The following is a 25,506-nucleotide window of genomic DNA, read 5'->3' as shown; positions in this document are numbered from 1 at the left end:
AGAATTGAAAACAAGAACACAAGTCAAACCTGAAAAACTAGTTTTATTCATATAGCAATCCATGTATTTATTAGATGATTTATTGGTTCAACTTTTCATAATCATGTTCAACCCACAGAGACTGGGCCAAAATATCAGCAGGGCCGAGATCCTCCTTGTGCCACTGGCACGCAATGGCACTCAGTGGCACTCAGTGGTTCTCTTGCACTACAAGTTTTCAACAGCAGAGGTCATCATAGAGTTTGCGATGCATTGAATGAATATACCTTTTTCCGATACAATTGGCTGGAAAGCTTCACTGGTTCGGAAAGCTTCACTTTGCCATCACTACTAATTAAACATGATAATATGATAAAATGTTGTATGTATATTAATTTAGATTACATAAGATAACCAAAGTGTCAGGGGGTCGTGGGAGGTAGGACTCAGAGTTAAAAAAACAAAAGCGACTTTAATTGTCAAAAGGGTTAAAGCAAAAGGCCAAGGGGCAAAACGGGAGACAGGAACTGCGAACGAAGAGAGACAAGGATATGCGTGGCAAAAGACAATGACGCGACAAGTGACAACAGACAATCAATTGTGTTGGTTCATGTGAGTAACTGGTGATAATTGAATTTGTGATTGACTCATTTTTATTTCAAATGAAATCTTTAAATGTGATTCAACATTGTTCCCAATTAAATTTATGTGACAATGAAATCCTCCAGGCTTCTCTGCAGGGCAGACTCAGCAGACATGAGCCAGCAGTCTTCTGTGGGTGAAGGGTTGATACTGTAGTCAACAGCACTGGCCCTTTAAAAGAAAGACAATGTTATCTGCTATCTCGGTTTATCTTTGTGTATCAGACCAAATACGATGAAAAAACCCACAACCGTTGTCATTTATAGCAATTAAAGTGTACCTGGTAGCATCATAGTCCTGGCCTTTGATCTTAAGTCTTGTTGAGGGACTTTGTTGCACGTCCTCGTAAACTGCTGGTTTTAGAGCTGAACACACAGAGGGCAAACAATAAAGCTGTGGCTCTAAAGAAAGCACTTAAAGAGACACTGCACAAAGTGTTAACCTCTTATTATTCAGGATTTCCATCACAACTACCATAGGAGATACTCATTCAATATCATCACCATCTGATATCAAATCATAAAAATCCAGCCATTTTAAACCCACCTAAAATTCCTGAAACGTTGTCATCCAACGGCCGCTGTCTCAAAATCGGCCAGAGGAAGTCTTTGCCATTCTCCTTATGAATTAAGATGACCATGCGTGTGTCTCCAACAGCAACGTCTATTTCCTTCTCCCGGCTAAACAATGTCAAATTGAAAAAAAAACCCAACACAATTAGTCTTCATTTTCTTGTAGTCTTTTTAATGACCCTGCACGGGTCATTTCACTTTTTTGGGCCGATTGCAATCCAGCAGAGAACACTGCCCTCATTATCCAGAATGCTTAAAATCCCTTGTGTGGATTGCCTTTTACGTAAGCTTCAACTGTAGATTCAGATTAGTATTGGTTTTAAAGTCACTAACGCACTTTTTTTGCAGAATGGTAAACCAAAAATATTGATAGACCCCTATGTGTGTACAATGAACATTAAGCTGCATTTAACAGCAAGCCAATGAGATACACATACTAGCATCTCAAACACTAATTTGCAACTCTTTTGTTTAATATGTAAAACAACAACTTGTTGATGTGCCCAACTATTCTTCTTATTAGGACCATGCAAAGTTACCTTCCAACTGTGATGGAAATGTATCGATCAAGGCCGGAAATTCTCTGTCCTTCTATCAGAAGGACTTTTTCAGTGTCAATCTCAACCCGCAGGTCAGTCTTCAAGAGAATGTTAATCCTTCTAAAGCCTCCATTCGCTACTGAATCAAGCTGACCATTCACAAACAGCTCTAATACAAAAAGAGAAAAAATGCATCTCAGCACCACATTCACCCAAGACACAATAAAACAAGCATCCTTCATGAAAGTAAAAGTATGTGTACAACAATGTAAAAAAGAGAGAAATACACAGTTGGAACTTAAAGTCCTTGGGAAAATGTTAATTGCACAAATAGGGCTATTACTGACCCCCGCTGGGATGGTGAAGTAGTTTAAGCTGAACATTTCCAGTGACATCAAAGCACAGAGGAAGAGACAGATTTTCAGTTTTTTGCAAAAATCTGTGAGAAAGTGGAGCTAGAAAGAAATACAGAGTCACACAGCAGTAGTAAACACTGTCAGATTATTTTACTTTACTATTTACACTTGCAAACAAGAACACACTTTAGGTAAAGTACACCATCTTTCAGTGATATACTCTACCGTCAGTAGCCCTCGGTGATACGATAGTGGGTTGTATGTTGATGCTGTCATAATAAGGCAAATCTGCTGGAAAATTGAAAGGTTCATCAGTAGTTACATTTACACAAAGCAAGTTTTGAACATTATAATTACAAATCTTGAAATGGGTTTGCATTAATTGACACATAACCTCAGCTTCAAAACAAACCACTAAATAAACGGATACAACAAAATGGGATAGATTTAGAGGTTGTGCAGCTTTTGATGCTTTTTTTAGTGGAAAATGGGTGGTTGGTATCAACAGAATTAGAAGGATGTATCAAAAGTAGTACAGAAAATAAGTTTACCTGCAGAGACCAATAAAGCATGATGTTCAAAATCATCGTAGTCAACGTCGTCTTGTTGGGAATTCATCATTGTCTGTACTGAAAAAAGGAGTTAAAAATGAAACACCTGTTAGTATCTTGCATGTAGATTTTCAGTAGAAATACTGACTGCAATAATAGGAGAGGCAGAGAAATTAGCTTCCTATAAACTTTAGATATCAGAGATACGGTATTTTATAGCATCATAAAAGAGCTCTGCATGAATTTCAGGAAACAACATTATACTGTGAATGTTTGTATGTTTGTTGTTTTTGCTAAATTGAAGCATAGCATCGTTCTGAGAATTAAACAAAGCTTTACTTATTTCTCCATTCTTTAGGCTATATAAAGTATATGAAGTACGTTATGTTGCTCCAGGTTGCTTTAACATGAATGGCTTTTGCAAATTTAGATCAGAAGTAAATATACTCTATATATTTTAGCTCGGCATCTATTACATTTAATTAAACATTGGAAGGATGCAGATATATCATGTCAATCTTTGGGTGTAATTCTCGCAAAAGTTTACGCAATAGATTATATTATAATCCGTCATGTCAAAAAAATGAATATCAGGTTGTGTTTGGATCTTGCAACGAACATGATTTAATGAAATATGGGAGAGTTAGACAGCTGAAACAATTCTATTATTTTAAATATTCCTTTTATAAAGTAAATAATAATTCTTGGGAGAAAATATACCAAGAGCAATCAGTTTCAAGCGATCAAGTTCAAGTGGTCAAGATCAGTGATTGCATTGCCAACACGCAAATGTGCAATTGACAGAATCCGGCAATCTTTAGCAACATATGGAGGTACTGCTGGATACTTTCACTGGGACCGAGATGGCAGGACAGCACACATTTATTTTTTCCCATAAAACAGATAAAAGTAGTTAAAACAAGGCTCAGAATCTACGACATAATTATAACATAATTAACGCAACATTTGTAAAACCAAAATATTTTTTTTATTTTCAATTATTAATTTCGTAAAGTATTAATCTTAGATATAAATATACACATTTGGCAATGTAGCAATTGGTTGTATTAAACATTTAGCAAAGATGCAACATCTGTTTCTCAAGTTTTTGTTGGTGCTTTTTTCTGATTATAATTAAGAGTTTATTAAAAACAAATCCAGCATAATAATGAATCAAAGGTTTGTCTGTCGCTTTATGTTAGTGTTTATATTGTGTCTTACTTGGTGGACCGGGATATCCTGTAAAAAAGGAAAAAAGGTGATAACTTGAAATTGCATTACAGTACATTATGTTATTAATGAATCAATAATATATATTTCATATCTTACCATGCATACCAATTAGTGCTGTTAAAAAGAAAGACATAATGGAAAAAGTTAACATTCATTTATTTACTTTAAAATAATAATGCTGTTAATAAATTAGCTAGTGTTTCGTTATAGGGAATTAATCTGTTGTATTTTTAGTTCCAAAATTCAAAATGCAATTGATGTGTTTTAAGTACCTTCCACAAGCTGTAGTCAAGGAATCTATAGTTACTTTATAAATGCAACCAAACCTCATTCATTCATTGATATAACACCATCTAAACAATCTAATAAAATCACGCACTTGTGTTTGTTTTAATTACGTTTGTGTTGCTTACAAGTAGAAAAAACGGTACTTTGAGTTCTCTGTCTTTTACCCTCTTTATTTTTCCCTTCCCTGGGTTTATGGAGCACATCTGTGTTTTCCCCCTGCGGCTTTGTGACCACCATTGACGTAAGTGGGGTTACAAAGCTGTACTTCAGCGACAGCTCCAAGGCCTCTTTCTTCGCGTTCTCCTTCTCAGGTCCAGATAACACCAGCCTGTGTCACGAATGGGTTAATGTTTTAAACACGACAGTTGTGAAGTTATTTAACAGCCAACCGCATCTTATGATTGTCTGCTGTTATTGTTTTGACCTCAACAATTGATTACATCCTTCATGAAAAAATGGTTCAATATTCTCTGGCAAACCCTTCTCAAATGTTTTACAGTGTTGTGAATTTAAATTAAATTATTTTTTTTATTGTTAGTCGAAATAAGATATTTAAAAGCAATGACCTCTGCGGCAGTTCCCACTGTGCGTAGGACAGATTTCTTTCCCATGATGACATACAGAGTCAAGGTAATAGCAATACACGCTGTTGAATTTGGTAACAAAGAGAAGCGATGGAACTCACTCTTTCTCCAGAAGCTGTTTGACTGTGAGATAGGCCCAAACCCTTTGGATGGAGCTGTCAGACGCTTCTTCCATCGACTCCACCGTAGCATTTATGTCAGAAAACGTCACCCTTTTGTTGCACTGTTACAGTTCAAATGCCATTTCCATGTCATGAATCGTGTTATATTTATAAACACACAAGGCTTTTACTAAATATTACAGCTGGTGTGTTGGGAGGAGCAATCCTTACTGAAATGGCAATAACTTGTGGAGTGAAGGTCTCGATGTCGTTGTTGGTGATCTGACCGGCCACAACAATCTCAGAGCCGTTATAATATCGGCTGAAGTTAGTCTCTGTAAGATTGGCCCCACCATTGTAGATCATTGTCACATCCGTCAGCAGAGGAGTGGCCACCTCGTTATAGAAACCCTGTGATATACAGTATGGACACTTTACAAATGTCTCCAAAGGCAAACATGATCAATTCTTTCAACGAAAAATGCAGCAGATCACATGGTAGACGGTGTTCATGATGGAAGCAAGGGGTTTCCACTAACCGTCAGCTGCAAATCAGCGTCAGAGTCTTCATAGATCCGCCGTGCTACACCGTTGTTCTGCAGCGACATCTTCTCCAGGAACTCGAAATTAACATCAAAACCAAAACCGAGGCAGTAGAGAGGAAATTTGCCCGCGATGGCACGTCTGACATTTGACTGGATGACCTCAGGATTTGTCTCTCCTGCAACGACAGAAAGCACGTGGCTTAAAAAGGCAAGTTCACTTCCACCATTGGTTTATTTTCTGTCATTCCCCTATTTGGATACGTTTTTACATTTAGGCCTTTGTGTGTTTGACAGAAAGACCTTTCTTACATTGTTTTGTGTGGGTGTGTGTGTGTGGTTTATGGTCACCTGAGGTAGGGTCTCCATCCGTGAGAAGTATGAGGAGAGACGCTGAACCTTCTCTGGGATGTGCATTCAGCATACGTGTTCCCTCCAACACGGCTCTGCTAATGTCGGTGGCTGAAATGAAAAGAAAACTTGTCATTGTCACCATTCGACTGTCCAACGTCGTCCCTCCCTTCATAAAATACTTGAAATCTCACATCCTCTTTCGACAATTTGACGTGCGAATGTCTTGGCACTCTCCAGATTTCCCTTGGTCGCCTGCACAAGTTCTCGTTTCCAGTGAAAAACTTGGCTGTCAAAAGTGATGAGACCGAAGTGGTCCTCCTCCGCCAGGTCACTCAAGATGTGGATCAAAGCTATCCGTGTCTGGGAAAAAAAACATCGTTGAAAAATCAGAACTTTCATTCAATTAAGAAACAATGCAATCAATTTTGTTTAGTGTGGGTTTATTCATGTTTTACCAAAAATTATAGACCAAATGAACTAAAATGAATTTAAACTTCTTCAGTGCCACATTCTTTCTAAAACCCACGCACACACATTACTATACCTGGTGCATTTTCTTGCCGTGCATTGAGCCACTTTGGTCGATAACGAAGACAACATTTTTTGGTATGCTGGCAAGATTCGATGGCGCAAAGTGATGAACAAAGTAGCGACCTGATTTCTTGGGACAAAAGTGTGTTAAAGACATAAAGATAAAGTACCTTAACTATGGTCAATTTTTACATCGCTAATAGACAATTCACAGTTTTCCAGGAGGATGCGCTCCTTCTGTACCTTGATGTCGCCCAGCGACGGGTTCCTGTTGACATCATAAGCAATAACCAGATCTCCATTCAGGCCCTGCTCTCCACAGATGTCACATGTTTTCTGTTGGTCCTCTGTCGGGTAGAAATACACCCACGCCTGGAAACAGGGTGCATCCGGTTTGACAAACAGTCTTGATAGACGTCTGACTACCTCTGCCTTCAATTTGGTTAAATTCTACTTTATTGTCTCTGCACAGCATTGAGTACAAGTACGAGTGATACAGTTTGTCATCAAACCAAAAGGAAAAAACTGTTTGGAAAATGCATGTAGATATATATTTATACAGTTGTGGTCAAACGTTTACATACACTTGTAAAGAACATAATTTCATATTCATATTTCTACAACTGTTAAATTTATATATATATTATATATATACATATATATACATATATATATATATATATATATATATATATATATATATATATATATATATATATATATATATATATATATATATAGATTGTATGATGCAAAGGATGAGCCACAAGACCGAATGTTGTCTGTCCGGTAGCATTATGGCGTCTTTATGATGTAGTTAAACAGTTTAATATGGGTCAGATATAAATTGAGTTAGGGAATGTTTGAATCGCTGCGTACTGTACCTGTTTGTCCACATGTGTTCTGGTGATGGCATTAGCCAGCGCTTTGGTGTTTAGTCCTCCCTTGACCTCCATGAAATTAATGCCTGCTTTCTCATTAATGTACACATCAACCTGGAATTAAGGATGAAATAAAAGTCAGTTACAAGCCAAGACCATGGGAGATGTTTCCACCCCGGATGTTTTGCTGAATAGATACCCGCAAGAGACACACCTTGAAGTCTTTGACAGGCTGCATGGGTCGAGCGTGGATCTGCAGCTCGTACTTGCCGAGCCTCCGTTTAAGCAGCTCCTCGTATGTGAGTTCAAAGGTGACCTTTTTGTGAGCAGCCAATGTCACAGAGGTCTTGAATTCCTCCATTGTCCTTCCAACAGAACTGCGGCACACACGACAGTAATTTCTTTCTAAATCAGTGGTTCCCACTTCTTATAATCAGAGGTCATGACCTCAGTACGGGCTGCCAGTGCGGCTTGATATGTTAACATAGCCACTGTCTTGACAGGATATGCCAGACAGAAATAAACATAACAGATAGTTTTTTGTCTCTTTTTTTCCCTCTTTCCCAAAGGACGCAGAAGACAGTTTTACAAAGCACAATTTCCAAACAACCTGTGTAAGACCTGGCAGTACGATAATCAATAGACCCGTGTACCTGACGAGCCCGGCACTTTGGCCACGGGACACAGCTTCAGTGTACTGCTGCTGCGCTTTCTCTTTGCCTTTCACAACGCCGTCGTAAAATTGTCCGTCTATGAGCCTGAAGAGAGACCGAGTGGAAATCCGTGTTCATGTAAACATGTTTTTGGTGTATAGAGAAATGATAACAATTCCTGTAAATACGATTTTTTTGCTTCACACACATTCTGAATTTACTGATGAAGGCGTTCTTGGGAATCCGGACATGAAATTCTATTTCCTTTGAGTCGTTCATGCGATTGGCCACGCGGCTTGTGATGACCGTGGTTGCATAACGACTGGACACTGTTGAGTTGATGTGAAAGCTGTAGATGTCCCAGTCGTCCTGAGCAAATGCAGGAGTCACGTTTCACAATAATAAAAAAAATGCTTTTGTTTGTTTTGCAGGCTGACGACTAGCTGACCACAGATCAGAAGATGGTGGCAGTGTTAGTGACTAGCAATAGTGACATTTCATTGGTGTAACTGCAGAAACACACCCCATTTTATGTTTTTTTGTATTTTGCCTCGGCAGGTATTCAAAAAAGTACATTTACTCAAATTCTGCACATTTCCTGTTGCATTATACTTCTACTCCACTACATTTCAGAGGCTAATATTATAATTGTTGCTGTACATTTTTAGTATTTGACTAAACGTTTTAAAACCCTTCCTGTCCAGTGAAAATCATATTTCTCAATATTTGTGAGTTTCATCTCTGTAATAAACAACAGAATGTAGTGTGAAAAATTGTCCTACTCCTTATGTTACTCCTTATCTTCACAAGGCTGCATAAGAAGATATTCTATGAAAAAGAATATGATGCATTGTTGTAGCCTAAACTGGTATCTAAAGTAGTTAATATTTGCACATCCATGAATATCTACAATAGAAACAGAAACATTCATGCAGCAAAAATAATAATCCAAAACAACAGATAGAATTGAGAATTTTTTGAGAATAAGTACCTTTACATTTAATAATAAAAATTCATTGTGCTGATAATGTATATAAACCTTAGTTCAGAGAACTCCCTTCACCACTGCTGCTTTGATTTCAAATGGCAATGACTTGCCTCTCCCAATACTCCTTAACCTTTACCAAGCCTTAACCATAGACTGTAACGACAAATAAGAACTCTTAACTAACTTAAAATCTTTCTCAATCGTTTCTCCCTAATCTAACCTAAATAACTATATTTCCTAACTTCTGTTTCCTTGTCTGTTTTTGTGGCCTTACCTTGTCTGCCAGTGTGGTGGCCGAGGCCAGCAGCAGCCCAAGCAGGGCCATTAGCACCACGACTCTCTCCATCGTGGCTTGTGTGTGTACGCAGGCAGATGAATCTCTCTTTTAAGCTCAAAGGGTCTAGGAAAACATCACTGTGTACATAATCTTCTTAATAGGGCAAATTCCTTTCTCCAGCAGCTGTTTGTGTGTGTGTGCGCAACTTGTGGGTGTTGTGTGGGCAAGTCCCTTGCACACCCACAAATACATACACTATTACCACCCACTTTTATCCCCCTGCATGTGCCGGGTTAGTTAATGAAACAAGTTTGTGACTGAAGTTTGTGACTACAGCTTTTGTGAAATGTACCAATCCGACGAGGTCGGGAATTAGTGTGCAAAACACGTGATAGGGCTGCAAAAGGAACCACACGTCTGGCTTTCATTGCAAGCAGGAAAGAGATCAAATACAGGATTTACTGTGTAAAGCACAACTAACACAGCTGCATAGGATATGGTCTTATGAAAAAGAAAATGAAATCTACATTCCCCATGTAAGATATTCTGCATTTAAACAAAAATATTCAGTTTGAATAAAAATATTGTCACACTGTGCTACCATGGAAGGTTTTCAAAGTGGGATCCCCTCCAATTTTACACATATAGTCCAGTTTACTTCATATCACTTCCACTGTCGTTCAATGTGATTCTGAACATTTGGAAAAATAAAAGATGACATTGAATTGCATTATGTTACGTTAGGTTTAGATTAGATTAGATTCAACTTTATTGTCATTGCACAGGGTATAAGTACTGAGGCAACGAAATGCAGTTTAACATCCAACCAGAAGTGCAAAATAGCAAAAAGTGCAGAGTATGTGCATATGTAAAGTGTAATAAGTGAATAAATAGATATGTACAGTAAGAAATAGTTGTGCTATATGAACAGTAAGGAATGGCAGGTGTGGCAGTCAAGCCAGGGTGGAGGGGGAAGTACAGTCACTGAGGGAGATGTGTGTGTGTGGGGTGGGGGGCAGAGTTCAGAGTTCAAGGCAAGGCAAGGCAAGTTTATTTGTATAGCGCTTTTCATACACAAGACAGACTCAAAGTGCTTCACATCATAACATTTCATACAATAAAGTGAAATAAAATGCAGGAATTAAAAGACAATTAAAAACAGCAAATGCAATTATAAATTAAAATCTTATTTAAATTGTTTAATTAAAAGCAGAGGTTAAAAGTGCAATGTAGGTCAAATTTAGCAGAAGGCGAAGCTGAACATAAAAGTTTTCAGTCTTGTTTTAAACGTGGTCAGAGTTGGGGCAAGTCTTAAATCTTCAGGAAGTTCATTCCAGCTGTTTGTTGCGTAAATGATGTAAATGATGCTTTCCTATGATTTGTATTTACTCTGGGAATCTCTAACAGATTGGTGTCAGAAGATCTTAGTGATCTTGAAGGCTTATGTAGTGGAAGCATATCAGTGATATACTTTGGCCCTAAACCATGTAGTGATTTATATGTGAGCAGTAGGATTTTCAAATTAATTCCCTGACATACTGGGAGCCAATGTAAGGATTTAAGAATTGATGTAATGTGCTCACATTTTTTGGTCTTTGTTAGAACTCTAGGTGGTAGTAGGCCGATATTGTCACTGATTTGATGTGACTCTCCAAGTGTAAATCTGAATCCATAATAACCCCCAGATTTCTGGCTTTATTTGATGTTTTCAGGGACAGAGAGTGAAGGTGTTGGGTTACTTTAAACCTTTCTTTTTTAGCACCAAATACAATGATCTCAGTTTTGTCTTCATTTAGTTGTAGGAAATTTTGACACATCCAGTCTTTGATTTTCTCAATGCACTGGCACAGAAGATCTATGGGGCGATAGTCGTTTGGTGATAGCGCTACATAGATTTGGGTGTCATCAGCGTAGCAATGGTGGAAAATTTTATTTTTTTGCATGATTTGTCCTAGTGGGAGCATGTAGATGTTGAATAAAGTCGGCTCTAAGATCGAACCTTGGGGGACTCCACACGTTACGTCGGTTGTTTCTGATACGAAGTCACCAATGGAAACAAAATAGTTCCTGTCTTGTAGATATGACCTGAACCAGCTTAAGACTGTGCCTGAGAGCCCCACCCAGTTTTGCAACCTGTCCAAAAGTATTGAGTGGTCGACAGTAGTTTTGCCAGAGTCTGTGTTAAGACGGATGTCATTTACAACTTTAATAAGGGCCGTCTCGGTGCTATGAAGAGGTCGAAATCCTGACTGGAAGTTGTCGTGGCAGCCAGTTGAAGCCAGGAAGTGATTAAGGTGTTGTAGGTGTCTCAATTATTTTACTTATGAAAGGTAGATTTAAAATTGGTCTGTAGGTGTTGATAATAGAGGCATCTAGGCTCCGCTTTTTTAGGAGAGGTTCAATAACTTCAGTTTTGAAAGCTTTTGGGAAATGGCCCGTCTGAATAGAGTTATTAACTATTTGCAATACGTCTGTTGCTAGGCAGTCAAAAACATTCTTAAAGAAGTTGGTAGGTAGAGCATCAAGACAGCAGGTGGATGGTTTTAAATTTGTCACCGTTTCCACTAGAGTTTGAGAATCTATGGCATTAAAGCTTGTCATCATTGCTGTGTTACTTTTGCCTAAATAGGGTGGTGATCCAACATTTTTGTTTGAGATATTAATGGCGCGTCTGATGCCTTCAATTTTATCAGTATAAAAGAACGCAAACTCATTGCATTTCTGTGTGGTATTCAGGTGGTATTTGTGTTGGGGGGTTGGTCAGTCTGTCAACAGTTTGAAATAGGGTTTTTGCCTTAGTGTTGTTATTAATGATGTTGGAGAAGAATGTTTCCCTAGCACTTTTTAAGTCTAAATTGTAGGCCCGGAGGCGCTCATTGTAGATGTCATGGTGAATATGAAGTTTTGTATTCCGCCAGATTTGTTCAGCCTTCCTGCACTCTCTTCTCTGGGCTGTTACAACAGCAGCTTTTCTCCAGGGTGCCTTTTGCTTACTAGAACTGGTTTTAACCGTAACAGGTGCAATGTCATCTATAACATTCAAAATTTTGGAATTAAAGTTGCTTACAAGATTATCATTAGTACAGAGTGTCAAGGCAGGACTCAATTGCAGACTTCTCCGAAACAAAAGACTTTAATAGTTACTAGATCCAAAATCCAAAAGGCCAAGGGGCAAAAACACACAGGCATGAACATACAGACATCCACAACAAGAGACAAGAACATGCGTGGCGAAAGACAATGACGCGACCAGTGACAACAAACACACATGGCTAAAATACACTAGGGAGGTGCAGGTGATTGGACACAGGTGGAAACTATTAAGACGATCACAGGGGATGATATGACAAGGCAGGAAGTGAAGTTACCCGGGGACACAAGTGGCAGAAAATTACAAAATATAACAGGAAGTGAACCACACCGTGACACAGAGTACATTAGTATTTCATTGATGTACCGTTTTTTGACAGTATTTGATTTTGATTGAGTGTCAGGAATGAAAGAAATATTAAAGAAAACACAGAAGTAGTCAGACAATGAGGGATCAGTCACAAAAACATCCGAAACAATGAGACCTTTTGTGATAATCAGGTCCAGGGTGTGTCCCTTACAATGAGTAGCCTCTTTCACATGTTGAGACAGTTCAAATTTGTCTAAAATAGTCAAAAGTTCTTTTGCACCCTTGTCATTCAAGTCGTCAGTATGAAAATTAACGTCACCAGTTATAACTAGACAGTCAAAGTCGGTAGAGATGCTAGACAATAATTCAGTAAAATCATCAAAAAAATGTGCAGAATATTTAGGTTGCCTGTAAATAATTAACAGGAGAACTCTGAGAGAACCTTTCAATACAACACAAAGATATTCGAATGATGGAAAATCACTAAGTGACATCTGTTTCCCCTGAAATATATTTTTAAATCTAGCAGCAACCCCTCCACCTCTTTTTCCAGATCTACATACATCAATAAAGTTATAGTTGCTGCCTCAATCAGAATGCTTGCACTGTTATTATGTTCTAGCCATGTTTCAGTTAAAAACATAAAATCAAGTTTAGAAGTGGTAAAAAAATCATTGACTAAAAACGATTTGTTATTAAGAGACCTAACATTAAGCAGAACCATCCTGATGGTGTTATTCACAGGCTTTGGGGTTGACTTTGAGCGGGAGAGAATAGGAATGAGATTTGTTAGATCAGCAGTGTGTCTAAGTTTCACAATGTTCACTCTCTTGGTGGTCACAACAGGAATGCAGAAGGTGCCATGTTTTGACATGGCGACCTTGGGTCCAGCTGATAATGCGGTCTACTGCTGAACCCTTTTCTATCTCAGTAATATTCAGGGCTGCTGTCAGGGGGAGGAGGGGGTGGGCCTAAGGGGGGTGAGTGAGCAGCGTCACAGCTGGGATGGTTTTGTGGAGGTGGAGCACGTCTTCATAGAGGTGGGGGGGCAGATCGACGTAAGATGGCGTCACCGCTGAGATGAGCTGGTGCAGGTGGACGCTGGGGGGGAGGGAGCTGAGGTCGATCTAAGGGAGTGAAAATAGGAGTAGGGCGGGGGGTAAGTGGGGGTAACTCTTGGAACTCCAAGGGGGAGGAGGGGGGAGAAAGAGGGAGACGTGGACCTGGATGGGGGCTCTGGGGGGGGGGGGGGGGGGGGGGGGGAGATGGATCCTCACACGTAATGGAAGGAGGATTAGAGGGGGATGGCAATGGCGGTCCTCCCTCGACGTTTCTGATAAGCTGTATTTTCAGGGGGTGCAGACTTCAATAGAGTGACAGCCGCAGGGATGAAGCTGTTCCTGAACCTACTGGTCTGGGAACGGAGCACCCTGTAGCGCCTCCCAGAGGGGACGAGGGCAAGCAGTCTGTGGCTGGGGTGAGAGCTGTCCTTTTCGATGCTGCGTGCCCTCCGCAGATATCTCTTGCTCTGCACAGCCTCAATGGTGGGGAGTGAGGAACCGGTGATGCGTTGGGCAGGTTGGGAAGGTTACAGCCTTCCTGGAGCTTGACCCATATTCGGTCTGGATCATTACACCACAACTACTTCTTGACTGACCAGATTTTTGCCACTGCTTTGTTTCACCCGGTTATGCCATCATATTAGTGCATTCAACAAACTATTCCCGAGAAAAGTTATATAAGAGAAGTAAGTGTTGAAAGTGTAGTTTTTTAAGCCAGTACTTTTGAAATAACGTGAAAGCATAGTATTTGTTGGAGATCTTTGAATTAAGACAATCTTATGCAACACTAGCACCGTACACGGTGCGTTGACTGATTTGACCACATCAAGTAACACTAAAGCAAAACCCTTCGGCTCTTATTTCCCATAAATGTGTTAAAACAGAGCAACTCAAAATCGACAATGCACCCATCGCATACTTTGTAAACCAATGTAGAGAAGTTTATTTTTACAAGGTAAAATATTTACTTAAGTTCTGTCTTTACACCAAGCAACCATTTCCTTTTGTTTGTGCTACCTGTAAATTAACAATAAGTGAAGCACATCGAACGTTATCTTTCTGAACCATCTGTACTGCCAACTGTGAACGTGATCGCACGGAATTACCTGTTGGGCGTCAAAACCACTAAGTTAATTTTTAGGAAAAAAGTTACACATTTACCCACACTAACTCAACAACACATCAAACACTGGTCTACCGTCACCTCGCCTCCCTTCCACCATGAGTAGTTCTCTTACTGTGTATCATCATCTTTATCGTCATTATATTTATTATATTGCTGTCAGTACAAGAGTGGATTTGCCTACCATCTCCAAAGTGTGCATTTGATGTGTGTCATTGTTAATTTCCCTTTATTTCGATTAATTTGCCTCTGTTTACTGGACTCACTGTGCGTTGGTTACATTTGAATATACTTAAATATGTAGAAAGTACAAATGTTAACCAGGTAGCTCAAATAACGATCAATAACGAATCAATTAAAACAGATCATTCGAAGCCTCTTGTTACTACTGAACAAACGTTACATTTTGTAAGCAGTTGAGTGACATTCCACTTCTTTCATTTTCTGTTCTCACAGTAAATAAATGGGCGTGGGAAAGGTCACATGGTGAGAATGGAATCTAGTTTGGAGGCTTTGTGGTGATGTGTTTGACTCATTTTTATTTTAAATTTTATTTCAAATGAAATCTTTAAATGTGATTCAACATTGTTCCCAGTTAAATTTATGCAACAATGAAATCCACCAGGCTTCTCTGCAGGGCAGACTCAGCAGATATGAGCCAGCAGTCATTTATGGGTGAAGGGTTGATACTGTAGTCAACAGCACTGGCCCTTTAAAAGAAAGACAACGTTATCTGCTATCTCGGTTTATATGGGGCGCCGTATGTAAAATGTTGCACGTTCTAAAATCCTGCCGAGCTTTGCTACATTTAGCATTATCATATGAACAAAAAAGCACAACAATATTCATATGTCACTTTTTCAAACATTTAGAGAGAAATTCATGTAAATTCATGCAATAACTTTTCCAAGGATAATGTTCTGCAGTAACACAAAGTTGTTAGATAATATAAATGTTAAATGTAAATGTTTAATCTAAATGTAAATGTTAGATGTAAATCTAAATATGAAATGTTATATCTAAATGTTAAATGTAAATGCTAAATGTAGATCCAAATTTTAAATGTAAATGTTAAATGTAAATGTTAAATGTAAATCGAAATGTTAAATGTAAAGTAAAAACATTTAAATTTAGATATAGCATTTTAAATTTACATTTAACATTTAGATTATTTAACAACTTTATGTTAATGCCAAACATTACAGTATCCTTGAAAAATTTATTTCATGAATTTACATGAATTTCTCTCCAAATGTAATAAATAAATTTTTTCGTGCTTTTTTTGTTCATATGATAATGCTAAATATAGCAAAACTGTGCCAGACTTTAGAACGTGCGACATTTTACAAATGGCGCCCCATAGGTTTATCTTTGTGTTTCAGACCAAATACAATAAAATCACCCACAACCGTTGTCATTTATAGCAATTGAAATGTACCTGGAAGCATCATAGTCCTGGCCTTTGATCTTAAGTCTTGTTGAAGGACTTTGTTGCACCTCCTCATAAACTGCTGGTTTTAGAGCTGAACACACAGAGGGCAAACAATAAAGCTGTGGCTCTAAAGAAAGCACTTAAAGAGACACTGCACAAAGTGTTAACCTCTTATTATTCAGGATTTCCATCACAACTACCATAGGAGATACTCATTCAATATCATCACCATCTGATATCAAATCATAAAAATCCAGCCATTTTAAACCCACCTAAAATTCCTGAAACGTTGTCATCCAACGGCCGCTGTCTCAAAATCGGCCAGAGGAAGTCTTTGCCATTCTCCTTATGAATTAAGATGACCATGCGTGTGTCTCCAACAGCAACGTCTATTTCCTTCTCCCGGCTAAACAATGTCAAACTGAAAAAAGAAAAAAAACACAATTAGTCTTCATTTTCTTGTAGTCTTTTTAATGACCCTGCACGGGTCATTTCACTTTTTTGGGCCGATTGCAATCCAGCAGAGAACACTGCCCTCATTATCCAGAATGCTTAAAATCCCTTGTGTGGATTGCCTTTTACGTAAGCTTCAACTGTAGATTCAGATTAGTATTGGTTTTAAAGTCACTAACGCACTTTTTTTGCAGAATGGTAAACCAAAATATTGATAGACCCCTATGTGTGTACAATGAACATTAAGCTGCATTTAACAGCAAGCCAATGAGATACACATACTAGCATCTCAAACACTAATTTGCAACTCTTTTGTTTAATCTGTAAAACAACAACTTGTTGATGTGGCCAACTATTATTCTTATTAGGACCATGCAAAGTTACCTTCCAACTGTGATGGAAATGTATCGATCAAGGCCGGAAATTCTCTGTCCTTCTATCAGAAGGACTTTTTCAGTGTCAATCTCAACCCGCAGGTCAGTCTTCAAGAGAATGGTAATCCTTCTAAAGCCTCCATTCGCTACTGAATCAAGCTGACCATTCACAAACAACTCTAATACAAAAAGAGAAAAAATGCATCTCAGCACCACATTCACCCAAGACACAATAAAACAAGCATCCTTCATGAAAGTAAAAGTATGTGTACAACAATGTAAAAAAGAGAGAAATACACAGTTGGAACTTAAAGTCCTTGGGAAAATGTTAATTGCACAAAGAGGGCTATTACTGACCCCCGCTGGGATGGTGAAGTAGTTTAAGCTGAACATTTCCAGTGACATCAAAGCACAGAGGAAGAGACAGATTTTCAGTTTTTTGCAAAAATCTGTGAGAAAGTGGAGCTAGAAAGAAATACAGAGTCACACAGCAGTAGTAAACACTGTCAGATTATTTTACTTTACTATTTACGCTTGCAAACAAGAACACACTTTAGGTAAAGTACACCATCTTTCACAGCACGAGTTACATAAATCAGTGATATACTCTACCGTCAGTAGCCCTCGGTGACACGATAGTGGGTTGTATGTCGATGCTGCCATAATCAGGTACATCTGCTGGAAAATTGAAAGGTTCATCAGTAGTTACATTTACATAAAGCAAGTTTTGAACATTAATATTATAGAGCTTCAAATGGGTTTGCATTAAGACACATTACCTCAGCTTCAAAATAAACCTCTAAATACACACATACAACAAAATGGGATAGATTTCCAGTCAAAATACTGACTGCAATATTAGGAATGGGACAGAGAAATTAGCTTTCTATAAATTTAAGATATCATAGATATGGTATTTTATAGCATCATAAAAGAGCTCTGCATTTATTGCAAGAAGCAACATTAAAAATGTTTATATTTTAAGCAGCTATGAGAAAACTAAAAGTAAGTTAATGTTAACTTTGCCTGAGCTTCAACAAAATCAGGTGTTAACAACTCTCTATATACAGTAAAATATATACACCAGTGTAGTAATATTAGAACAATGCACATGGGTACTAGGAATATCTGTTAAAATGAAAACAATGATTACACAACATTTTAGTAGTGATGATTTTGTAAATTGCATTAATTGACACATAACCTCAGCTTCAAAACAAACCACTTAATACACACATACAACAAAATAGGATGGATTTAGAGGTTATGCAGCTTTTGAGGATTTTTATAGTGGAAAATGGGTGGTTGGCATCAACAGAATTAGAAGGATGTATCAAAAGTAGCACAAAAAAAAAGTTTACCTTTAGACACCAATAAAGCATGATGATCATCGTCGGCTAATTGGGATTTCTTTAATCCCTGTGCTAAAAAATGGATTTAAAAATGAAACACCTGTTAGTATCTTGTATGTAGATTTTCAGTAGAAATACTGACTGCAATATCAGGAGAGGCAAAGAGAAATTAGCTTTCTATAAACTTTAGATATCATAGATAATTTTATAGCATCATATATGAGCTCTGCATTTATTGCAGGAAGCATTATTAAAAGTGTTTATATTATAAGCAGTCATGAGAAAACTAAAGTGGTGTCCCTTTGTAAATGTTAACAAAGATCTACATACAGTAAAATATATAAACTAGTGTAGTAATATTAGAACAATGCACATGTGTACCTGATCCTGTGAGCCAATTACGTGTACCTGATCCTCTAAGCCTATTTAGTGAACCTGATCCTCCACCGAAACTACCTGTTAAAAGGAAAACAATGAACATGACATCTTAGTAGCAATGATTTGTAAATTGTGTTTTTCTGTTCTGTTTTTGCCTGATTAAATACATGTTTATTAGTAATTCATTATTAGTATATGTCTCAATACGCTGCATGTGTGGACCCAAGTCTTACCTGAAGACATGGAGAAATGTCCTACTGTTGAAAAAACAAGAGGATAACATGAAATTGTTCATTTACTTTGAAATAATATCCGTACATATTGTGCATTTCATACATTCTATATTTTCTACTCGTTTTTTTATTTGCCTTTGTCGATGTAAATGCTGCGGTATTAAGAAAAAAAAATCAATTGCGTCTTACGGGTGGATTCCACCGGCGGCTTTATCTTGCTTAACCATGAAGGTCTTTCAAACATGAATTGCTTTTGCAATTGAAAAAGGTTTTACGAAGTCAATATGTCAGTGTATAAAATAGATTGTATTATTATCTGTCATGTAAGAACAATGTAGATAAGTGTAGTCTTATGAAGTAGTAATGTAGTCTTACCTTGTGGAATTCCTGTTGTAAAAAAGATGAGATGAATTTTAAAGAACTTTATTTGTAAATTTGCTTGCACCCTCCTCCACCTTCAGTTATCATGTCCTGTTTGTTGTTTTTGTTGCTTAATTAAAGCAAAGCATCGTACTGAGAAGGATACAAAGATTTACTTATTTTTGCATGCTTCAGGCTATATAGAGTATATGAAGTATGTTATGTTGCTCCAGGTTGCTTTAACATGAATGGCTTTTGAAAATTTAGAAGTAAATATACTCTATATATTTTATCTATTACATTTAATAAAACATTGGGAGGATGCAGCTTTATCATGTCAATCTTTGGGTGTAATTCTCGCAAAAGTTTACACAATAGATTATATTATTATCCGTCACATCAAAACCATGAACGTCAGGTTGTGTTTGGAGTCTTGAATGAAATATGGGAGAGTTAGACAGCTGAAAGAATTGTATTATTTTAAATATTCCTTTTAGAAAGTAAATAATAATTCTGGGGAGAAAATATACCAAGAGCAATCAGTTTCAAGTGATCAAGTGGTCAAGATCAGCGATTGGGTTACCAACACGCAAAAGCGCTATTGACAGAATCTGGCAACCTTTAGCAACATATGAAGGTCCTGCTGGATACTTTCACTGGGACCGAGATGGCAGGACAGCACACATTTATTTTTTCCCATAAAACAGATAGAAGTAGTTAAAACATGGCTCAGAACCAATGCAAAATGTCTACGACATAATTATAACATAATTAATGCAACATTTGTGAAACCCATTTTTTTTATAATTTAAAATTATGAATTCTCAATAATCTTAAAATGTCTCAGATATAAATGTATATATGGCAATGTATCAATTGGTTGTATTAAACATTTAGAAAATGAATAGTTTATAAAAAAAAGTTCATGAAAAAAATCTATGAAATCCAGTATAATAATGAATCAAGCGTTTATCTGTCGCTTTATGTTAGTGTTTATATTGTGTCTTACTTGGTGGACCGCGATATCCTGTAAAAAAGGAAAAAAGGTACTTGAAATTGTATTACAGTACATTATGTTATTAGTGAATCAATAATATATATTTCATGTCTTACCATGCATACCAATTAGTGCTGTTAAAAAGAAAGACATAATGGCAAAAGTTAACATTCATTTATTTACTTTAAAATAATAATGCTGTTAATAAATTACCCAGTGTTTCGTTATTGGGAATTAATCTGTTGTATTTTTAGCAAAAACTCAAAATGCAATTTGTGTATTTAAATTACCTTCCACAAGCTGTAGTCAAGGAATCTATAGTCATTTTATAAATGTAACCATAACCTCATTCATTGTTATAACACCATATAAACAATCTAATAAAATCACGCACTTGTGTTTGTTTTAATTATGTTTGTGTTACTTACAAGTAGAAAAAACGGTACTTTGCATTCTCTTTCTAGGCGACATGCTGTGAAGACTTTTCCCCTCTTTATTTTTCCCTTCCCTGGGTTTATGGAGCACATCTGTGATCTCTCCCTGCGGCTTTGTGACCACCATTGACGTGAGTGGGGTTACAAAGCTGTACTTCAGCGACAGGTCCAAGGCCTCTTTCTTCGCGTTCTCCTTCTCAGGTCCAGATAACACCAGCCTGTGTCACGAATGGGTTAATGTTTTAAACACGACAGTTGTGAAGTTATTTAACAGCTGTTGTGTTGTGAATTTAAATTAAATTAGTTTTTGTACTGTCAGTCGATACAAGATATTTAAAAGCAACAAATAATCTCTCCGGTAGTTCCCGCTGTGCGTAGGACACATTTCTTTCCCATGATGGCATACACAGACTCATAAGGTAATAGCAATACACACTGTTGCGTTTGGTAACAAAGAGAAGCGATGGAACTCACTCTTTCTCCAGAAGCTGTTTGACTGTGAGATAGGCCCAAACCCTTTGGATGGAGCTGTCAGACGCATCTTCCACCGACTCCACCGTAGCATTTATGTCAGAAAACGTCACCCTTCTGTTGCTCTGTCACAGTTCAAATGCCATTTCCATGTCATGAATTGTGTTATATTTATGAAAACACAAGGCTTTTACTAAATATTACAGCTGGTGTGTTGGGAGGAGCAATCCTTACTGAAATGGCGACAACTTGTGGAGTGAAGGTCTCGATGTCGTTGTCGGTTATCTGACCGGCCACAACAATCTCAGAGCCGTTATAGTATCGGCTGAAGTTAGTCTCTGTAAGATTGGCCCCACCATTGTAGATCATTGTCACATCCGTCAGCAGAGGAGTGGCCACCTCGTTATAGAAACCCTGTGATATACAGTATGGACACTTTACAAATGTCTCCAAAGGCAAACATGATCAATTCTTTCAACGAAAAATGCAGCAGATCACATGGTAGACGGTGTTCATGATGGAAGCAAGGGGTTTCCACTAACCGTCAGCTGCAAATCAGCGTCAGAGTCTTCATAGATCCGCCGTGCTACACCATTGTTCTGCAGCGACATCTTCTCCAGGAACTCGAAATTAACATCAAAACCAAAACCGAGGCAGTAGAGAGGAAATTTGCCCGCGATGGCACGTCTGACATTTGACTGGATGACCTCAGGATTTGTCTCTCCTGCAACGACACAAAGCACGTGACATAAAAAGGCAAGTTCACTTCCACCATTGGTTTATTTTCTGTCATTCCCCTATTTGGATACGTTTTTACATTTAGGCCTTTGTGTGTTTGACAGAAAGACTTTTCTCACAACGTTTGTGTGTGTGTGTGTGTGTGTGTGTGTGTGTGTGTGTGTGTGTGTGTGTGTGTGTGTGTGTGTGTGTGTGTGTGTGTGTGTGTGGTTTATGGTCACCTGAGGTAGGGTCTCCATCCGTGAGAAGTATGAGGAGAGACGCTGAACCTTCTCTGGGATGTGCATTCAGCATACGTGTTCCCTCCAACACGGCTCTGCTAATGTCGGTGGCTGAAATGAAAAGAAAACTTGTCATTGTCACCATTCGACTGTCCAACGTCGTCCCTCCCTTCATAAAATACTTGAAATCTCACATCCTCTTTCGACAATTTGACGTGCGAATGTCTTGGCACTCTCCAGATTTCCCTTGGTCGCCTGCACAAGTTCTCGTTTCCAGTGAAAAACTTGGCTGTCAAAAGTGATGAGACCGAAGTGGTCCTCCTCCGCCAGGTCACTCAAGATGTGGATCAACGCTATCCGTGTCTGGGAAAAAAAACATCGTTGAAAACTCAGAACTTTCATTCAATTAAGAAACAATGCAATCAATTTTGTTTAATTTGGGTTTATTCATGTTTTACCAAATATTATAGACCAAATGAACTCAAATTATTTATTCAGTGCCACGTTGGAATTCTTTCTCAAACGCACGCACACATATTACTATACCTGGAGCATTTTCCTGCCGTGCATTGAGCCACTTTGGTCGATAACGAAGACAACATTTTTTGGTATGCTGGCAAGATTCGATGGCGCAAAGTGATGAACAAAGTAGCGACCTGATTTCTTGGGACAAAAGTGTGTTAAAGACATAAAGATAAAGTACCTTAACTATGGTCAATTTTAACATCGCTAATAGACAATTCACAGTTTTCCAGGAGATGCACTCTTTCTGTACCTTGATGTCGCCAAGCGATGGGTTCCTGTTGACATCATAAACAATAACCAGATCTCCATTCATGCCCTGCTCTCCACAGCTGTCACATGTTTTCTGTTGGTCCTCTGTCGGGTAGAAATACACCCACGCCTGTAAACAGGGTGAATCAGGTTTTACAGACGGTCTTGATAGATGTCTGACTACCTCTGGCATATAAACTTTATTGTCGCTGCACAGCCTTCAGTACAAGTGATACAGCGTGTCATCAAACCAAAAATTTAGTTGGTCAAAGGTTTACATACACTTGTAAAGAACATAATGTTATGACTCTCTTGAGTTTCCCGTTATTTCTACAAGTCAGATTTTTCTCTCAACTTTTTCTGTTAACCCATATATATATATATATATATATATATATATATATATATATATATATATATATATATAACGATTGAATGATGCAAAGGGTGAGCCACAAGACAGAATGTTGTCTGTCCGGTAGCATTATGGCATCTTTATGATGTAGTTAAACAGTTTAATATGGGTCAGAATAAGATATAAATTTAGTTACGGAATGTTTGAATCGCTGCGTACTGTACCTGTTTGTCTAAATGTGTTCTGGTGATGGCATTAGCCAGCGCTTTGGTGTTCAGTCCTCCCTTGACCTCCATGAAATTAATGCCTGCTTTCTCATTAATGTACACATCAACCTAGAATTAAGGATGAAATAAAAGAGTTACAAGCCGAGACAATGGGAGATGTGTCCACCCCGGATGTTTTGCTGAATAGATACCCGCTGGAGACACACCTTGAAGTCTTTGACAGGCTGCATGGGTCGAGCGTGGATCTGCAGCTCGTACTTGCCGAGCCTCCGTTTAAGCAGCTCCTCGTATGTGAGTTCAAAGGTGACCTTTTTGTGAGCAGCCAATGTCACAGAGGTCTTGAATTTCTCCATTGTCCTTCCAACAGAACTGCGGCACACACGACAGCCATTTCTTTCTAAATCAGTGGTTCCCACTTCTTAAAATCAGAGGTCATGACCTCAGTACGGGCTGCCAGTGAGGCTTGATATGTTAATATAGCCACTGTCTTGACAGGATATGCCAGACAGAAATAAACATAACAGATAGTTTTTTGTCTCTTTTTTTCCCTCTTTCCCAAAGGACGCAGAAGACAGTTTTACAAAGCACAATTTCCAAACAACCTGTGTAAGACCTGGCAGTACGATAATCAATAGACCCGTGTACCTGACGAGCCCGGCACTTTGGCCACGGGACACAGCTTCAGTGTACTGCTGCTGCGCTTTCTCTTTGCCTTTCACAACGCCGTCGTAAAAATGTCCGTCTATGAGCCTGAAGAGAGACCGAGTGGAAATCCGTGTTCATGTAAACATGTTTTTCGTGTATAGAGAAATGATAACAATTGTTATTTACAATGATTTTTTCGCTCACACACATTCTGAATTTACTGATGAAGGCGTTCTTGGGAATCCGGACGTGAAATTCTATTTCCTTTGAGTCGTTCATGCGATTGGCCACGCGGCTTGTGATGACCGTGGTTGCATAACGACTGGACACTGTTGAGTTGATGTGAAAGCTGTAGATGTCCCAGTCGGCCTGAGCAAATACAGGAGGAGTCACGTTTCACAATTTAAAAAATATTCATTTGTTTGTTTTTCAGGCTGACGACTAGCTGACCACAGATCAGAAGATGATGGCAGTGTTAGTGACTGGCAATAGTGACATTTCATTGGTGTAACTGCAGAAACACACCCCATTTTATGTTTTTTTGTATTTTGCCTTTTCAAAAAAGTTATATTATTTAATCAAATTCTGCATTGAGTAAAAATTGGTTTATTTGGGGCTTTACTTGAGTATTCTCATTTTCTGTTGCATCATACTTCTTTCTACTCCACTATATTTCAGAGGCTAATATTATAATTGTTGCTGTACATTTTTAGTATTTGACTAAAAGTTTTCAAACCCTTCCTGTCCAGTGAAAATCATATTTCTCAATATTTGGAATTATCATCTATGTAATAAAAACTAAAGGATGTAGTTTGAAGTTGTAGCCTAAACTGGTATCTAAGTTAACATTTGCACATCCATGAATATCTAAAGTAGAAATATTCATGCAGCAAAAATAATAAAACAAAAACAATAATAATCATAATAGTGAAACACCGACAGATGATTTACTTCAGAATATTAAGAATAATGTTCATTGTGCTGATAATATATATAAACTTTAGTTCAGAGAACTCCCTTAACCTTTACCAAGCCTTAACCATAGACTGTAACGACAAATAAGGACTCTTAACTAACTTAAAATCTTTCTCTATCGTTTTTCCCTAATCTAACCTAAATAACTATATTTCCTAACTTCTGTTCCCTTGTCTGTTTTTGTGGCCTTACCTTGTCTGCCAGTGTGGTGGCCGAGGCCAGCAGCAGCCCAAGCAGGGCCATTTGCACCACGGCTCTCCCCATCGTGGCTTGTGTGTGTACACAGGCAGATGAAACTCTCTTTTGAGCTCAAAGGGACTAGGAAAACATCACTGTGTACATAATCTTGTTTTTAAAAGGTCAAATTCCTTTCTCCAGCAGCTGTTTGTGTGTGGGTGTGCAACTTAGTCCCTTGCACACCCACAAATACAT

At 38.2% G+C, this 25,506-nt stretch overlaps 2 protein-coding genes across 10 annotated transcripts; both read right to left on the bottom strand.

Annotated features, from left to right (window-relative positions):
• Window positions 1-23: 23 nt before the first annotated feature.
• On the bottom strand, window positions 24-9,269 carry LOC120835806 (inter-alpha-trypsin inhibitor heavy chain H3). 4 transcript variants are annotated; one of them, XM_078091966.1, is made up of 22 exons: window positions 9,069-9,269; window positions 8,015-8,175; window positions 7,807-7,911; window positions 7,368-7,530; window positions 7,157-7,267; window positions 6,516-6,644; window positions 6,286-6,402; window positions 5,933-6,101; window positions 5,739-5,849; window positions 5,385-5,566; window positions 5,077-5,256; window positions 4,846-4,967; window positions 4,325-4,488; window positions 3,969-3,986; window positions 3,861-3,878; window positions 2,640-2,717; window positions 2,314-2,379; window positions 2,080-2,187; window positions 1,733-1,901; window positions 1,168-1,316; window positions 902-986; window positions 24-792 (listed from the first exon to the last, which is right to left on the bottom strand). In XM_078091966.1, exons 1-22 carry the CDS (start codon window positions 9,138-9,140, stop codon window positions 684-686), a joined length of 2,586 nt encoding a protein of 861 aa, XP_077948092.1. In that variant the 5' UTR covers window positions 9,141-9,269; the 3' UTR covers window positions 24-683. The 4 variants fall into 4 exon arrangements, with proteins under 4 accessions (XP_077948092.1, XP_040060994.2, XP_077948091.1 ...); XM_040205060.2 differs by having other exon boundaries at window positions 4,286-4,488; window positions 9,069-9,220; XM_078091965.1 differs by having other exon boundaries at window positions 2,314-2,376; window positions 4,286-4,488; window positions 9,069-9,220.
• A 5,898-nt stretch (window positions 9,270-15,167) lies between these two features.
• LOC120835805 (inter-alpha-trypsin inhibitor heavy chain H4) lies at window positions 15,168-25,498 on the bottom strand. Of its 6 annotated transcripts, none has more exons than XM_040205052.2 (25): window positions 25,267-25,498; window positions 24,308-24,468; window positions 24,100-24,204; window positions 23,661-23,823; window positions 23,452-23,562; window positions 22,874-23,002; window positions 22,645-22,761; window positions 22,293-22,461; window positions 22,099-22,209; window positions 21,682-21,863; window positions 21,374-21,553; window positions 21,143-21,264; window positions 20,663-20,886; window positions 20,351-20,368; window positions 20,247-20,264; window positions 19,253-19,264; window positions 18,878-18,901; window positions 18,648-18,722; window positions 18,276-18,338; window positions 17,527-17,592; window positions 17,272-17,379; window positions 16,925-17,093; window positions 16,360-16,508; window positions 16,094-16,178; window positions 15,168-15,365 (listed from the first exon to the last, which is right to left on the bottom strand). In XM_040205052.2, the coding sequence occupies exons 1-25, from the start codon at window positions 25,336-25,338 to the stop codon at window positions 15,257-15,259; spliced, it is 2,742 nt and encodes a 913-aa protein (XP_040060986.2). In that variant the 5' UTR covers window positions 25,339-25,498; the 3' UTR covers window positions 15,168-15,256. The 6 variants fall into 6 exon arrangements, with proteins under 6 accessions (XP_040060986.2, XP_077948086.1, XP_077948089.1 ...); XM_078091960.1 differs by having other exon boundaries at window positions 17,527-17,589; XM_078091963.1 differs by lacking the exon at window positions 18,878-18,901.
• Window positions 25,499-25,506: the final 8 nt, after the last annotated feature.

The sequence above is a fragment of the Gasterosteus aculeatus genome, chromosome 17, assembly GCF_964276395.1.
Source record: "Gasterosteus aculeatus chromosome 17, fGasAcu3.hap1.1, whole genome shotgun sequence".
In the NCBI taxonomy this organism is placed as follows: domain Eukaryota; kingdom Metazoa; phylum Chordata; class Actinopteri; order Perciformes; family Gasterosteidae; genus Gasterosteus; species Gasterosteus aculeatus.
The sequence above is the reverse complement of the archived record's forward strand: the minus strand, read 5'-3'. Positions and strand labels throughout refer to the sequence as shown.

Excerpts from the sequence above, each read along its gene's own strand:
- LOC120835806 (XM_040205060.2), bottom strand. The coding sequence starts at position 9,140 with ATGGAGAGAGTCGTGGTGCTAATGGCCCTGCTTGGGCTGCTGCTGGCC. Across the intron at positions 7,268-7,367 it reads AGCCTGTCAAAGACTTCAAG|GTTGATGTGTACATTAATGA; the intron begins GTGTGTCTCTTG and ends CCTTAATTCCAG. Across the intron at positions 5,850-5,932 it reads TCAAATTGTCGAAAGAGGAT|CCACCGACATTAGCAGAGCC; the intron begins GTGAGATTTCAA and ends TTTTCATTTCAG.
- LOC120835805 (XM_040205052.2), bottom strand. The coding sequence starts at position 25,338 with ATGGGGAGAGCCGTGGTGCAAATGGCCCTGCTTGGGCTGCTGCTGGCC. Across the intron at positions 23,824-24,099 it reads CAAAGTGCCGGGCTCGTCAG|TTCTGTTGGAAGGACAATGG; the intron begins GTACACGGGTCT and ends TGTGTGCCGCAG. Across the intron at positions 23,563-23,660 it reads AGCCTGTCAAAGACTTCAAG|GTTGATGTGTACATTAATGA; the intron begins GTGTGTCTCCAG and ends CCTTAATTCTAG.